The 17,284-nt window shown below is 34.5% G+C and overlaps 2 protein-coding genes across 2 annotated transcripts; one reads left to right on the forward strand and one right to left on the reverse strand.

Annotated features, from left to right (window-relative positions):
- Positions 1 to 8,060: 8,060 nt before the first annotated feature.
- Positions 8,061 to 11,807, forward strand: LOC144560571 (cytochrome P450 CYP72A616-like). The gene is made up of 5 exons (XM_078309801.1): positions 8,061 to 8,462; positions 9,149 to 9,369; positions 9,689 to 9,933; positions 10,417 to 10,807; positions 11,231 to 11,807. The coding sequence occupies exons 1-5, from the start codon at positions 8,174 to 8,176 to the stop codon at positions 11,657 to 11,659; spliced, it is 1,575 nt and encodes a 524-aa protein (XP_078165927.1). The 5' UTR covers positions 8,061 to 8,173; the 3' UTR covers positions 11,660 to 11,807.
- Positions 11,808 to 15,520: 3,713 nt separating this feature from the next.
- LOC144560205 (F-box protein At2g17036-like) lies at positions 15,521 to 16,636 on the reverse strand. Its single transcript, XM_078309381.1, has one exon. It carries the CDS (start codon positions 16,634 to 16,636, stop codon positions 15,521 to 15,523), a length of 1,116 nt encoding a protein of 371 aa, XP_078165507.1.
- Between the last annotated feature and the right edge of the window lie 648 nt (positions 16,637 to 17,284).

Raw genomic sequence — 17,284 nt, forward strand, 5'->3', positions numbered from 1 at the left:
GAATTCTTCCCTGACCCGATACACAACCGATGCTGATAAGGAAATTATGAGGTGCAAAATCATGGAAATTATGATGCTGATAAAACCTCTCTCCCTGACAATGGATCAAGCTTAACTGATTCTTAGAAATTAGTTTCTTTGTACAAAATTACCTAAACTGAAAAATTCTCTTGTAATTATATCCGGTGCCAGCACATCCAGCACTAGTATATGTTGACATAAGTCTGAATTTACAAGCATCCATCTAATTTCACGCATAGAGTGCAAACTCTCCCTCTAACAGAAAATTAGTAAGAGTCAAAATATAGTTTTCATAAAAAATTAGTAAGAGTCAAAATATAGTTTTATCAACTTACTTTGGTACCATTGGGTACAAGGTCTTGCAAGATTCTCAGCCTCTCATTGATTATTAGGCTGTGAAGCTCTGAGGGTCTGTTGCAGAACCGTGACCGGCATGTGTTTTTGCAGAAGTTCGGTGTATTGTTTTTATTGTACATAATAGCTTTAAAAAGTGTATTTGGGGGTAAGCAAATAAACCATAGAGGGAATTGCGAAGCAAGGCATTAGATGAAGCAAGATGCATAACCGTAAATGATATCAGTACCAAATAATTTTCAATAAATGATATCTTGCAATAGCTCTGGTAGGATTCCATTATGACAATATATTTCATAATTTTCAATATAACCTAATTTTTCAACAAATGTAGTGAATGTTCCTTAAAAAGGTTAGGATATTTTACATTCTACATAACAAGGATAGAATCAGTTACTGGTAAAACCCTAATTCAATTAAAAAGCCCCAATTAAATAAAAATCAATCAATATCAGTGTATACAAAAAATGGTTAAAAAAATAGAGTGAGAGAGAGTACCAGTTGTGGAGGAGGTGGCGGTGGAACAGAGCTGCGGTGGCGAAGGATTGGACCGACGGAGAGGGGGAAGACAGCAGGGAGGGAACAGACCGCATGGTGTCGACCTTGGGTTTCAGGCGGGGATTTGTCGAAGGAAGGGGAAGGGAAAAAAAAGGTGGCGGCAGAGGAGGAGAGGAGGCAGAGGGAGGAGAAGGGGTGGTGGGAATGAGGATTGGAGGGGAGTAGAGAGAAGGGAAATGCAAAAAAAGAAGAAAAAGAAAGAAAGAATCGATACCGCTAAAGAAAGGGAGTCCGCATCGTCTGCATTAACTCAAAAACGGAGTCCAGCCGTGCGATTATAAACTGGATCCATCCGACCCTCCGCCTAAAACATTGGGTCTTTACTTTTAGTGCAGATCTAATTTGCACGACTCTCAAAGCAAATCAGACGGTCCAGATACATTAACTCAAAAGATTCCTTTTTGAGTTAACGTAGAGGATACAAATTCGAAGAAAGGGACCCATTATACTGTAGCAACTCATCAAGGATTAGATAGATAGTATAGATTGGTCCGGATCTCCTGAGGTAATGGAGATGTCCATTGACAATCAGGATGGCACATTTTTAATTGAACGGTTTAGATTTACAAATGTTCATAGCCCTTCGATGTCTCGATATTCCATTAGCTAGATGGATAAGTAAATGAACATGAAATCAGATCAAACTTTGCTGCAAGGAAATAAATACAGTGCTCTTTAATTTCAACGGTTCCGATCGACCACCGAACAATGTGTTTACGTGCGTCTTCATTAACTCACAAAGCAAGAGTATATGTTCTATAAAACATATACTCTTGCTTTGTGAGTTAATGAAGGCACACATATACACATCATTTGCTGATCGATCGAAACCGTTGAAATCAAAGAGCAATGCATATATATTATTGCAGTAAATTTTGATGAAATTTTATATTTATTTACCTATCCATCAAGTCGATGGAATATCAAAAGATCAAAGGGTTATAAACACTTCACGTTGGATCGAAACTCAAACACAACAAAACTTCAAAACTTTTATGTTGGTTGTGTTTAATATATGCCCTTGATCATTTCAAAACAAATTTATAATCATTTTATTGTAAATCAACCATTGATCGTTTACGCGAAAATGAACGGTCCACAGATATTTGCTAAATTTGAAGGGGCAAATAATGATGAAAGTCTTTAAAATTGACACTTATAAGTATAATTTGGCCATAAAAACATAATTAATTTTAATTTTAATTTTTTCATATTATTTGATGTATATGCATTACATAATTAGCAAATATCAACCTCCAAGCCGTATGATAGATAATGAATGGTGATGATGTATTTATTTGAGGTGATTTTATTAGCAAAGCAGTTTTGATTTATGCAGCGCACAACCTATATAATTTAAGGAGCTTCCAAAAAATTTGATACACTGCTTGAAGCTAAAACTGCTCTGTTAAAATCTATACTTGTCAAATTTAGTTCTCCCATTACATCCAGAGAATATCTTTAGGCGCCTCCTCTCTCTTTTCTCCCTAAATTTTTCATTTCTCCTAAATTTTCCCATTCCCTCCAATTTTATCCGCCATTTTTCTCTTCTTTTTCGAAAATTCCAAATGGAGCCGCCAAATGTGCCGATCTAACTAGACCCAGATTGAACGCGTCTCTCTCTCACACATACTTTACTCTCCTTCCTCTCTTTTCCTCTTCTAACTCCACCGTAGCACCTACCCTGCCGTAGCACCTCCCTCGCTGCCGTAGCACCTCCCGGCTGCCGTAGCACGTACCCCCACCGTAGCACCTCCCCCACAGCCGTAACACCTCCCGGCTGCCATAGCCCGTCACCTGATGCCGTAACACCTTCCCTGTCACCATAGCATCTTGAATTGTGAGTTAGGGTTTCAGTGAGTTAGGGTTCTGGACACATAGAACTCTTGAATTGTTTTTTAGTTGATGCCAAGTAATTAGGTTTTAATTATTTTAGTTTTAAATTAGACCACAACGATTAAATTAGACCATAAATTTCCTGGTTTTCCTTCCTTTTGTTGCTTGAAAATTGGTCGTTTTCTGTTTTACATTTTTTTAGGGTTTTGGATTTTATGAAATTTGGTTCAAAAGTTGAATACCAGTACCTTAGTGTATGCAGTCTAATAACAGGAATATTTGTATACTCTATAGTATGTACCTACATTGATGGCAGTTGTTCTCATTAGTGAAGCTGTATCCTGTACTGGTACGAAAGTCTCTGAGATTGGGACTAAAGGACATTTGTCTAATCCCCAAAGAGTACTACTAATTAATTAAGCCTTCATTGGGGATATATGATCCTAACACTACAAATCCTTATGTCAATTTGTACATATTGCAAAAGTTGTATGGAGAGAAATGCTTGGTCGGACTCTACGGACCCAACCCAAAATCTGGAACCAGTCAGCACATAGACATTGTGCTGCTCATAAATAAAAAGTTTGCCTTTCGTACCCTCATTTTATCAGTATAATTTATTTTCTTCTTTGCTTAAATCAGCCTGAGTTTTGTAATTTATGATAGTCTTAAATAAAAAAAAGATAGCATTGGAGATGTAATACCAAATCCAAAATTGCTAATAGTGTAAACAAAATTTGTAAGAAATTGACTTTACTGGGATCAATAAATTATAGACAGCAGTCGTTCTCTCTTTCATTTGCATAGTTGTTAATGCTTTACAGTAAGTTCATTTCATCAAATTTCTATTTCTATTTTTTGTATAATTAAAAAAGTGAATATGCTTTTAATTGTAGTTTGTCTATTACTTCATTTATATGCATTTGGTTTCACGTAGTTAATACATTCTTTCTTTTTCTGTTTCAGTTTATATTTCTTTACATATATTCTTTCTTTGCTTCATTTAATTTCAGAAACATAGTAAAACACTCTAACACTATTAGTTCTTTGTTTCAGAGGTCATGTATTTCAAGAAGAATGACAGTGCAAGAGCAGATATCAGCTTACATGGATTCGCCCCTGGCAGGCTCCACTATGCCAGAGAGTATCATCACCATTGCCATCACTCTCCAGATTTCGAAGAGGAGGTATCATACCACTTGTCTTTAATTGTCATTAGTCTAAAAATTGTGACTTATAAACTGAATTTCTGGTCTTCTGTCTGTTCAGTGCAACTTTAGTCGCCAGCTAAGCTTTCACTGGTCTCTTCCTGCACAGAGGTAAATTACTGCTTTTTTTTCTTTTCTTTTGTTAATGGCAAGTCTGTTGTTCCTTTTTTCCTCAATTGACTCAGCATTTCACTGATTTTTGTCAATGGTAGTGAGGTAAAAACAAATTTGTTCTACTTTTTTTTCCTGTGATTTTGGGTTCTATATCTCTGTTTTTTGTTGTATGTTGGGTCGTTTGCCTTTTCATGTAGAAATCACCTTATGTAAATGTCGGGAACAAGACCAAACAATAACGGTCCTATACTAATATAATACAACATTTTAAGTCAAAACAGACAAATAGTAGGACTGCAGTGACCATCCAATGTTGATTACAAAATTTTAAATGCACATATTAGGTATTGGGATGTGGATTGGAACTATCCTTGATACAAAAATGTTGCTGTCATGGACATGTAAGTAATTTTGTCAAAAATATTAGCTATATCTTAACATGTGCACTGCCAACACAATGTGAAATTTAATTGATATTATTCGAAATATGTACATGCTTAGTTATATGCAAATAAAAAATAGTATGCAATAATACTCTCAAGAATAACTTGTAAATATTGGTTGTACTAGATTTCACTACATGGCAATATCTTATAATAGCATAAGGAAATGCCATCTAAAAGAGAAGATACCATCTGAAAAGGATTACTTGTCAGAGGTAAATGATCTCATTTCTTGCTATCATTTTACTAAGTTGAATGTAGATGTAAGTTATGGCTATCATTTTATGTGGTGAAGTTGTACTTTTTTATGTTTGTAGAGTGTGGAAGCAAAATCATGACAAGCTAACAGTGATATTAAAGTGGTCCTAATTTGGATTGCTGTTGCGCTTGGCAAGGATTGGTAATGCTTTAGATTTTTACTATCTAAATATTAAATTGTATAACCTTTTAGTGATCACCACCTATTATTACAGTGAGAACAACATAGCAAGATAAAAGGAAGAGTGACTGCATTGTTCTCGTAAAACATTTTTGCAATTTAGTCAATTGTAAATATTATTTTGCTAGTTGTCTTCAATTAGGGCATATTTTGAGTATGTATAGAAGTGTTTTTTAAGCACTTTTAAAGGGTGTATACCATGGTTTATATTAGCGGTGTGCAAGCACACGATATTGTGTTGTAAAGGGTTTTTCACTTTCTTTTGATACAATGTGTTGATTATGCTATGTTAATGATTTATGCTTATTAAATGCTTTGCAATCTCTTTTCTTAATGTGTTTTTTATCGATTTGTAAGATGTGTTATCAGTTTGAATGGGAATTGGAGATTGTAAAGGAATATTGGGTTGGTATCGGGAGAATTATCCAATGAAAGCATTCTGGTACAAAAAAAAAGAGGCTAGTATTTCCAGGGGTATATCAATGGAAAAAAAATGCATGGACCCATTTAAATAATAGCACCAATATCTGATCAGGTGGGGCCCACTTTCGCTGGTCATGGATATGCTGGGGTGGGTCCCTCGTAAACTACCCTTGAAAATACTCTAGTGGGTCCCAGGGGTGTCACCCTTGGAAATGTTCAAGTGGGACCCATGTTCCCTCCCCTTGAAAATAATCTGATGGGCTCCACGATGCTCCCCTTGAAAATAATCTGATGGGCCCCACGATGCTCCCCTTGAAAATAATGTAGACAGTGGCCAAGTTTGAAAGTATTTCCAACGGCCCTTTTTTCAAGGGTATTCTCTTGAAAAAAGTTAGAAAAGAGTATTTCCAACGGTACCCTTGGAAATACTGACTATTTGCAAGGAGGGTATTATCAACGGTAGTATTTTCAAGGGTAGCGCTTGAAAATAGCGATTTTTGGGCTTTTTTCAAGGGTAATCTCTTGGAAATAGCCATTTTCGGGAGCATGAAAAAAGAGTGAATTCTAGTAGTGTTACTATATTATATTTTCTGACAGAAAGTCAAGCCCTCTAATTAAGCATATCACGTGCAATACATTTGCCGAGGGATGTGAATGTGAGCAGAATTTTTTATTTCTAGAATCTAGTAATATCTTAAACATTATTTTATCATGAAGGAGAAAAATGGATTAATATATATATATATTTTTATATATGTTGCGATAGGAAAAAATCAAATCATTAATTATTTTCTATTAGACAATTTTTAGGAAACCGAATTAAAAAATTAGTTTGTGGAGATCCCAATTCTTAACATAAAATATATCTATCTTATGGGCATAAAAGTTCTATAGTATTAGATCAAATTTAATTGGTTCAACGTCTGATCATAGATCGATGTTCAATCGGATTAACATTCATATACTTTTAGTATGTTTGATTGTAAAACAAGAATAGCTGCAATAATTATTTTTTATGTTTGTCTTATTAAAATAACTAAGTCTTATTTTTTTGTTAGAATAGATTATTTTAATAAGATGAACAAATTGGATTTTCAATTCTAGCTATTCAAACTCAATCAAATTCACAATAATCTATTTTCAACCCAATTAAATATACCTCAAGATCAACATAAATAATAAATTTGTACCCAAACAGATCTGATCGAATATCGAATCAAATTAGCTACTACCAAATTTTCAAAAAAAAATAAAAAAATATCGAATCAAATTTAATATGATATTCATTGAACCGCTTCCATTCCATATTTAATAAATTTTAGTAAAAAAATATTCTAGAATGAGAGGTCCCATTAGAAAATCAGGATAGGATGCTAATGCTAGATATAAAAATACATTTCCTCTTTTTCCCGCTTCCCTCCCTTGTTCTAATCTACTTAATTAATTTGTACTCTTCATGGGATATTGAAGAAGGCGCCAAAATTTAGAGTCATTTAGGTCAACACCACCCAATCCGAGGAGCGCCGTTCCCAATGTGAAATCGGATTGGTCATCTCCAACATTTGATTTTTTTTTTTAAAATTTAAAATACAAAGATAATAATTATTTTTATTTCTGAACAAAACTTGCACCAATGATGTTGTTTTTTAGACTTTAAACACTATTTAAGAGAAAGTAAGATTGTTTCAAGTTCATCAAATTCTTTTGTGAACTAAAACCTATCCAAACGATGAATTCGAACTGTTAAAATCCATTTACGTACCTTACGAATAATGTGTCTCTATGTAAAGATTTTAAACTTTCGAATTAACTTTGTATAGAATCATGTGGTAAAAAAGGTTTAAAAAAATGAATGTATTAAAATTAAATTTATAAATTTGTTAATTTTGGCTGTTTGACACATACTAAATTAATTTCAAAGTTTAAATTTTCTTATGTAAACACATTACTCATAAGGTAAATGGGTTTCAACGCTTCAAATTTTTCGTTTGAAGTCAATCTGTTAGGTTTTAGTGTTTAGTTCACAAAGGGACTTGGTGAACTTAAGAAAACCCTATTTCTACTCCATTTAGACCACATATTTGTCCAAAAGATGCTGAGATTGCACTATTCACTACAAGAATATATAGAACAACATCTGCGAGGATAAAAAAAAATCCTATCTACAAAAACATGCTATATTTTTTAGCGTATCAGTATTAGTGATAGGATTATCTGCGAATATAACATCATCAAAAATCACTTCTATCCTCGCAGATACTGTCCCATTATTGTAGTGATTGGTACAGTTCCATCAGTTTGTTTTTGGTGGAACCGTATCCATTTATTTTTCAAGGAAAAAAATAATAAATCTCTCTTACCAATAAAAATTTCAACCATTATATTGCTTGAAAGATGTGTATTGGACGTTATATCAACATCCTTTGAAGAGAAGCAACACAGAACCAATTAATGTTTCATCATCTATACATTACAGTCAATATAGACCTGATTTTTATTCTCTCTGTATTTGGCGTGCATTGGAAACTTTCCCCGGATTCCATGGGAAAAAAAATGAAAAAAAAATTATAATCAATGGTCACTTAGTAGCAACGTCAACGATTTCGAAATCACCAAAAAAAAAAAATTTAATATCGATACATATATGTTAAAATAATGACATATTTAACCTCCCTAGCCATGCATGCTTATTGGATCCCTCTTCCACTGGAACAGTCACATGCAACAATACCAGTACAGAAGAAAATTAATTGCGTAATAACCAATTGACGCAACAAATGATTTACCAATTTGGGTTAAACCTATGGAGCTTCTTCATTGGAGCTTTCTTCTTGCTTCTCCTATGGATAGCAGTTGAAACATTTGAATGGGCATGGCTCAGGCCAAGGCGCCTGGACCGAGCACTCCGGAAGCAAGGATTGCGTGGCACCATGTACCGATCTCTCTCCGGTGATGTAAAGGAGAACAATCGGCTCAATAATGAAGCTCGGGCCAAGCTCATGCCCCATTCGCACGACATTACTGCTCGTGTGGAGCCAATGCTACATTGTGCTATGAAAGAATACGGTGAGAATTATTATCATTTTTCTCTTTTTTTCTCATTGCAGATGGAAGATCCATTTTCTTTCTTGTGGGAATTTCATATATACCCCTTAAAAACTTTGAAATTATATATTCCCACCTCTAAAGTTCTTAATATTTTTATACCCTTCTAAATTTCAAAAACTCACAAATTTAACCATTTTATTACCTTAAATTTCTATCAAAACTCGATTTATAAAGTACCCATATTATCTTTTATTAACAAAAATAAAAAATATGTAGCATGTTTGTGCAAATGTCAGTCTTCAAATTTGTCGGTATGTTTCCGAGGGCAAATGGTTAATTTGTCTACTTTTGATGTTTGCATGACAAGTAGAAAAATTAACCATTTGTTTTCGGAATGCGACCAATTAAAAGACTTACATTTTTCTTAAATGGGCTACATGTTTTATCATCTTTTTATTAAAGGGTAATATGAGTATTTTATAAATATAACATTAGTTTTTTGAAAAGACCCTAAAATGGATAAATTTGTGAGTTTTGAAATTTGAATGGATAAATATGATATTATGAAGATTAGAGAGGGTATACGTAATTTACAAGCATTTTAGGGGTATACAAGAAATTCCCCCTTTCTTTATTCATTAATGCTCTTTAATTGCCATGGTGTATGATACTGTGAATACTAATTTCTTTCTAAAAAAAAACAGGCAAACAATCCTTCACTTGGTATGGACCATATCCAAGAGTTACCATCAGAGATCCAAAATTAGTGAGAGAAATTCTATCCAATAAATTTGGGCACTATGAGAAACAAAAAGTAAGCGGATTTGTTCGGTTGTTAGCAGATGGACTTTTGATATATGAAGGGGAGAAATGGCATAAGCACAGGAGAATTCTCAATCCTGCCTTTTATCTAGAAAAATTAAAGGTAGTTTGTTAATTCGTACAAAAATAAACTTTCATTGTTCAATCCAGCTTTGTTTCATAATTTTTTTGTACCTACATTAGGCCAGTTTGGCATATTTGTTAGTAAGGTTAGTGTACTGGCATTAACCAGAACCATGTTAATTATCAGAATAGTTTACTTGACAATAACAAGAGAACTGTTATTCCTGGAGCAATGACAAATCGTCAAATCTACCTGTCCAAGTTTCAAAAAGTTAATTTCAGAAGCTTCAAATTTTAAAGGTGCGAATATAATTATTTTCTTCTAATTGAAGAGTCCATGAACACATGCTCCTTTTCAGAGGATGTTGCCAGCATTCTCTACTTGTTGCAATGAACTAGTAGGAAGATGGGAGAACTCTGCCGGACCTGACGGGTCGTTCGAGTTGGATGTGTGGCCAGAGTTGCAAAATTTTACTGGAGATGTTATTTCAAGATCAGCATTTGGCAGTAGTTACCAGGAAGGAAGGCGCATTTTTCAGCTCCAAGGCGAACAAGCTGAGTGCCTTGTCAAGGCTTTTCGCACCCATTACATCCCTTTCTACTGGTATACATTCTGCCCCTTGCTATCATTGTTTTTATTTGTGACATGATTTTTGTAATTTGTGATCAAGTGTCACACTGTCACCAGAGACGGACTCAGGAGTTGGGCTAAGTACAAAAATATGAGTTTAGCTAGGAATCAAACGAGTTGAGACGGAAAAAAAATTAGTTGGGAAAAAAATAAATTTGACTCGGGAATAGGCAAACTTTTTCACCAGAGATAGGCCACAGACCAACAATACATGACCTATTTTTTTTTTACAAAATTGAGGGTTCCTACTTCTGGGTCTTTCCGGGTCCACCCCAGAGGGTCACTATAGTAGTGTATATATATATCCTCGTCTACAAGCTAAGTTACAAATACTAGAAGAAAAAAAGGACTAAGAGCTAATCATTTTCCTCTTATTTTAGTCCGGTACTAAACCAATTTTTGTCTACTTTAAGAATAATAAAAAAAATATAGCAACATTTTTTACTGATATTGCAGGTACCTCCCAACAAAAAACAATAAGAGGATGAAGCAAATCGATAGAGAGGTCGACACACTCCTTAGGGGCATGATAACAAAAAGAGAGAAAGCCATCCAAAATGGGGAGAGCACACAAGACGACCTGCTTGGTTTATTGTTGGAGTCCAATATGAGGGAAATGGGGCAAAATGGGAAATCCGATTCAAGTCATGGTATGACAACTGAAGAGGTGATAGAAGAGTGTAAATTATTTTATTTTGCTGGAAAGGATACTACCTCAGTGCTGCTTACTTGGACAATGATTGTGTTGAGCATGCATCCCGAGTGGCAAGAAAAGGCGCGTGAGGAGGTGTTACAACATTTTGGGATGGAGAAACCAGATTTTACTGGCTTGAGTCGGCTAAAGATTGTGAGTATTTTAATTTTTAAATAAATTACGTGAAAACCGAAAGACGATAATGTTAGCTTCCGCTAAAAAAATATGATCAAATTTTTTTTTTTTACTGAACTACATGGGCAGATAGTGAGTTTTAATATAAGTATGATTCTGTTTTATATTGAACATGACAATTATGATCTTGTATCAGACTAGAATAATTGCTGATGGTATACAAGCATGAATGCATTGTACAAATATAACATACCCCCAACTGAAAGCCTTTAGAATTAATGTATTAAAGTATTCTTTAAAGTTAAATCTTAATTGCTCATTCCCACATCAGTTATGTTAGTTTGAGATGAACTACGAAATATAATTCATGTCAATTTGGAAATAAATTTCAAAACTCACCATATATTGTTATTTCAAGTTCTTAAATAATTTTGTATTTAGGTGACCATGATACTATACGAGGTGCTTCGCTTGTATACTCCAGTAGCTATGCTCACCCGTCATACATACAAAACCGTGCAGCTTGGTGATGTAACTCTTCCACCCGGTGTGGTTCTTGGATTGCCCCTACTATTCATCCACCATGACACTGACATATGGGGCCCTGATGCTACCGAGTTCAAACCAACACGGTTTGCTGGTGGCATCTCAAAGGCAGCAAAGGATGGCCAAGGAGCCTTCTTTCCTTTCGGGTGGGGCCCACGCATCTGCATCGGGCAGAATTTTGCACTTCTCGAGGCTAAAATGGGCTTGAGTATGATTCTTCAACGTTTCGTATTTGAGTTGTCAGAAAAGTACCAGCATGCACCTTGCACTGTTATCACTGTACATCCTGAGCATGGCGCACCGCTTAAGTTCCATAGAATTTAACCTAGTGCATTGATTTTAGGACAATGAAGATGTTTATTGTATTTCTGTAGGATTTTTTAGAATTCTTAGTGCTATTTGAATAACTTATTCAATAAGCAATGATGCAATGTTATCATTCTCATGGGAATACATGAGAATTTTGACTAAATTGTAAAATTTATCAACTAATAGGTAAAACTTTGACAGCATTGGGAGATATCTCATGGGCATCGGACCAAATTCAGTCCGATGTTCGGTCTGAACTGTTCGATCCTCATTGAAATTCATATAAAAAATTAAAATTATAAACCGACCCGTGAATATAAACGGTTTGCAAAACTCAACACAGATCGAACAGTCCAGATCAGGCATCAGAGCCCTTTTGTAACCAATCAACAATTGCATGCATGCATGTCTACTTGTCTTAATAATTCATAAAGTGGCCTTGTAATTTCTTCAGTTGCTTTGTTTTGGGCCCATTATTGCATGTTACATTTCAATATTTTAAGCTCAGCCGAAAGAAAATATATTTGCAATGACGGGGCCTCCATGCAGCGTGTTAATTAGTTTATCCGTCAGATTTATGCTTATTGCCTATTTAGGGACGAAGTCATTCTCAAATCTCAAATAAATATGGTTTCTGAATTAACAATGAACACAATTTTCTACAACAGAGCATTAAATAATTTATAACATGCTATCATATTGTTTTCATAAACCCATATACAACCCTTCCCTTCCATATATATTCTTACTATAAAGTCCCGTATTGATTGTAGCTTCATTTTTTTTCTTCATAAAAATGGTGTCAAACACATGCACCTCCTGTTTAGTTCATTACTGAAACATCCACCATTTAATTTACATCATAAAAAATATCGTCATAAAAGAAACAATAAACTTTAATTTATTTAGTATGGGGCTGGATTACTAGGTAAGATCCAGTAACGACTGTTTAACTTTAATCCAAGGAAATAGTCAGGTGGAATCTATATGTGATATTTCACAACAATTATACAACAAAAAATATATAATTATATCTATTTTATTTTCTATTTCTGTTTAGTCATTAAATAAATATCTTTCTCGAAATATATCCCTAAATAAATAACGAGCATACAAAAATAGGTAATTAATCTCAATTAACAGGCTTAATTTTTTTTTCATTTACCCATATATAGCTCCCATGCACCCTAAATTTGAAAAATGACAAACAATATTCTTTTTTGCACTACATAGAAATTCTTATATTGTCAAAAAGGCCTATACATTACAATGTACTGTAACCCATCTCTCTCTCCCTCTCTGTGTGTATATATATATATATATATAGTAAGACTACCATACATTGTAATGCATATGCATTTTATGTTGTTCTCCATATTAATATGTCTTTGGAGACCAAATTTTATATTTTTTTGAAAAAATTTTTACTATTTTTTTAGATTGATTGAAAATCGTTGTTTTTTATGGTCCATATTTGTCTGAAAAACAATGATTTTCAATAAATCTAAAAAGATAACAAAAAATTTAAAAAAATATATATATAATATGGTCTCCAAACACATTAATATGGAGAACATGATGAACGGTTTGAATCAGTTATTTGGACTTTGAATCCGATGATTTATAGTCTAATGCACAAAAATATTTATGCATTGCAATGTATAGTAGCCTTACTCTATCTATATGTATGTATGTATGTATGTATGTACATATGTATATGTATATATATATATTTAATTCAATTTTCAACCCACCTAAATATATATTCGTGTTTTTATTAAAATACAATTGCATATATATAAAATGAATTATTTTTTTATGTTTAATTTGTAAAATATAATAAAACAAATTATTATATTAGTATTATTCGTTATTGACCCACTACCATTTCGTTACCCGAGAATATTAACGGATAAGGATAGGGCAGGATAAGGTTAATGGATATGGGTAGATATGGGTAAAGTCAATTTTAATAGGTATGGTTATGAAAATGTCTCCACCCGTACGTACCTTACCCATTGACACCCCTACTAACAAGGTTGGTATATTATTAATATAATAAAACATTCATTCATGTGCACAGCCTTAACTGATAATATATCAATAATAAGAAAGAAAAACATGTAATTCAGCAACATTCAAACCATTACGTTTCAGCATCATATTAAAAAAATACTCCATTGCACAAAACAACACTGTTGCCCTGTGACGCAGTGCGTATTGAATAAATATCCAATTCAGATTCGGACGTAAACGATGGGCACACCAGATCCAATCCAATCAATGAATTGAATGTACAACTTTATATTTCATCCAGGCCACAATGGCATGGGCGGTCTTCTAAGAAACAATTAAATGGCATGGTCTTCTAGGAGCCTTGAAACAATTAAACATTTCTATTGATTTGACCGCACGAGTTTTGATAAGAATTAGAACTTTTGTTGGTTTACTATAAATTAGCATTAATAGTATTTATTATTTAGCATTTCCTATGATAACTTTTAGTTTTGTTTTACTTTAAATATGTATGGAAACCCACAGTTGGTGTTGGGGCACGGAAGTTTGAATATAAAATTTTATTGTTTTGTTGTTTGTTCTATTTGTGACTCTATACTCTTCTCCATTACTACTTAACTGACACATGAGCTTAACGGGAAAGATCGTAACGGGACCATTTTGCGTTACCCTGTCAATGAGGCAATAAACAATTTGCCATCCATAGTTTTGCTTCGTGCTATATCTGATCTGCAAGCATCTGTGGCTGCATTCTTTAATAAGAAAAATTACTGCATTTCTCCACGTCATCGAGCTGGTACACAAAATCAGCGAGGTGCTCCTCTTCTTCCAGTCCCCCCCTCTGACCTGCAGGTTGCGGACGGAACATTCACATGTTGTGTGAATGTCTGCGCCTATGTTTACCAGATTAAAACCCACCTTATTATTCAAGATAACCATATGTGCACAGCATAGGGACACAGAAAGAACACATAAAAGGCGGGTTGTACCGGGTAATTCTCACATAAAATGCAAGGAGAATTGCACCTCATGTTTCGACGCTGCATATTATTATGCGTGAGCAATCTGTCTTTTAACAACAAGAACAAGAAAATTTTCACCGTTGGTGGCACTTTGAAACAGGTATATACAGTAAGTTATTAGAGAGTCACTAAAATTACTATGGAAAAAGGTATATACATATACAAGCTACAACATATTTGACAAGTATAAATTAATAACAAAAGCGATTTTCCATGATGAATAGTTTTTGAATGATTGAGGTAATTTATTGCTTTATACTTTCATAGGACTATTTTCTGATAGGAGGGAAAGTCATAGGAATTTGAAAGCGCATTGAATAGTATAGTATAGTTACAATGGTGTAATTTTTTCTACAAGAAAAAATTGGGTTAATTAATTAACTCCATATATTACTTGTAGACACTTTCTGTAAAACGGGAAATTAAAAGAGAGAGAGAGAGAGAGTGTACCAAACAATACTTGAACAACAAGCACATATATAATGTTGTGTTAATTATATTTTGTTCTCCGGGATATATATTTTGCAATCTTGCTACTCAATCAACTATTTAGTCTGAATATCCTCCAACATCCAGTTTTGGTAAAAAATTCAGCAAAATTAGAGACACTTCACCTTTCATATAACAGTCCTAATTGATGAGTGATACACACTATGAAAAATAACAGTAGAAAAAAATACATCACAAGGCCAGAACCACGGTACTGAGTGATTCTACGTACAAAAAATACATCACAAGGCTATGAAAAATAACAGTAGTAATTATTACAATAAATTTGACGCTACTGAGTGATTCTACGTACAAACTGATAAATATGCCTGAGCCAAATTAAGAAATGCTATTTGACATCACAAGGCCAGAACCACGGTGTCGGATAACTCTTGTTCATGGGGAATCGCACATAAGTTTTCTTCTTGAAGTTGTAAACAGCTAAAAAGTGATATTTATTATCATTATCATTGCAACATTCATCGAAGTAATAAATGCAATTCCTTTCTGCACTGTCAAGGCCAATAGTCGATGCTATGCGACAATAATCCAGACCCATAAATACCGCTTTATCTCCAATGCTTTTAACGGAACTCAACAGTCGGCGTCCCTGGTCTAGGTCAAGCTCATACATATTCATTGCATTGCCACGTCCCTTGTTCCTACAAACCATCAAAAGTTTGCCTCCAGACTCGACGAGGTACTTTCTAAAGTTATTCAAGATACTATTTTTTATGGTGAGAACGACCTTTCCTGCCCTAAAAGAAGAGCCTTCATCTTCCCAACAATAGAGAGTGTCATCTGTCATGGCATAGATCTTCCCTTGATAAACGATGGCATCCTTGTAATGTTTTTCAAGGTCTAACCAGGTCCACTTATTGTCTCCAACCTTCAAAACAGCCAAACCATGCGGCTGGAAGAAACACAGTAGCAAAAGCCCATTATTGTTACCGGAACTGTGACCAGACACCCGACCAAGAATTACTTTTTCATGAGAGTGAAATTTCAAGGTGTTCCGCCGAGCGTCCCAATATGCGTTGAGGTTTCCTTCGTAGTCATGGGGGAGTTTCACAGAGGGGAGTAGTTGCTTATCCCCAGTGAGGGGTGAGATTAGGTGCAGTTGGGATTTATCGTCGATACATACGAGCCTGCCAAAGTTGGAGCCAATCCAACGGGGGCCATTGAGGGTAAACGGGATGGGGCTGGTAATGCAGTAAGCGGTGTAGGTGGTTAAATCATAGAAGGTGAAATCAGTGTGGCCGCAGTTATTGTATGAGTTGCAAGTATTGATGAGGTGCCAAGGGATGGGCTGGTCGAGGCGGAACCGAGGGAAAGTGGGAAGGCGGGGTTGGATGATGAAGGCCCAATTAGTGCAGACGGCTGATAATCGGAGGCAATTGAGGCTGTCTAGGCGGTCAGAGATAGAGATCAGCAGGTCGGATGGGAGATTGGCCCATGTAGCCATTGTCTTTTAAAATTGGTGCAAGCAAGCCAAGAGAAATGGCTACTTGTAACAAAGATGAAGAAAACAATGAATTTAATTTAGTGTCCCCTATGTCGCCATCAGGTCTCTATATAGAATATCTATGCAAGAGATTTCAAGATTGGAAATCATAATATATTATAGAAAGAAAATTTATTCAGTAAATCTTATTATACTCTTAAATGGATGATACTGGAAATCAAAATATATGGTAGAAGCATCGTATATCACAATATTCTAATTCCAATTGTGAAACAATTTGTGTAACATGATATTGCTTGCATGAATAATATATCTAGAATTGGTTAGATTCAGTTTCCAAATGTCATTATCAATAAAATATTACAAGTTAAGATAAAAGTGACAAAAATCATTGTCAAGAAATTGCATTCACGATGGAAAGCTATTCATACCTGAGAATATCTTCTTGAGATGATCGAGCGACAAGCAGATAGCCGACTAGAATTATGAGAATATTGTTACAATGGTAATGAGGAGGCCTCGTTTAATTTCTATATACACAAGGGTCTACGATAAGAAAGATAAGTTTGCCATTTTATAAGAGATCAAAATATAGAATCCTAATTTTATTTGTACTTCTTAATTTGTCAGAGGCACAAATTAAGGTGG

The sequence above is a fragment of the Carex rostrata genome, chromosome 10, assembly GCF_964058835.1.
Source record: "Carex rostrata chromosome 10, lpCarRost1.2, whole genome shotgun sequence".
Taxonomy (NCBI): domain Eukaryota; kingdom Viridiplantae; phylum Streptophyta; class Magnoliopsida; order Poales; family Cyperaceae; genus Carex; species Carex rostrata.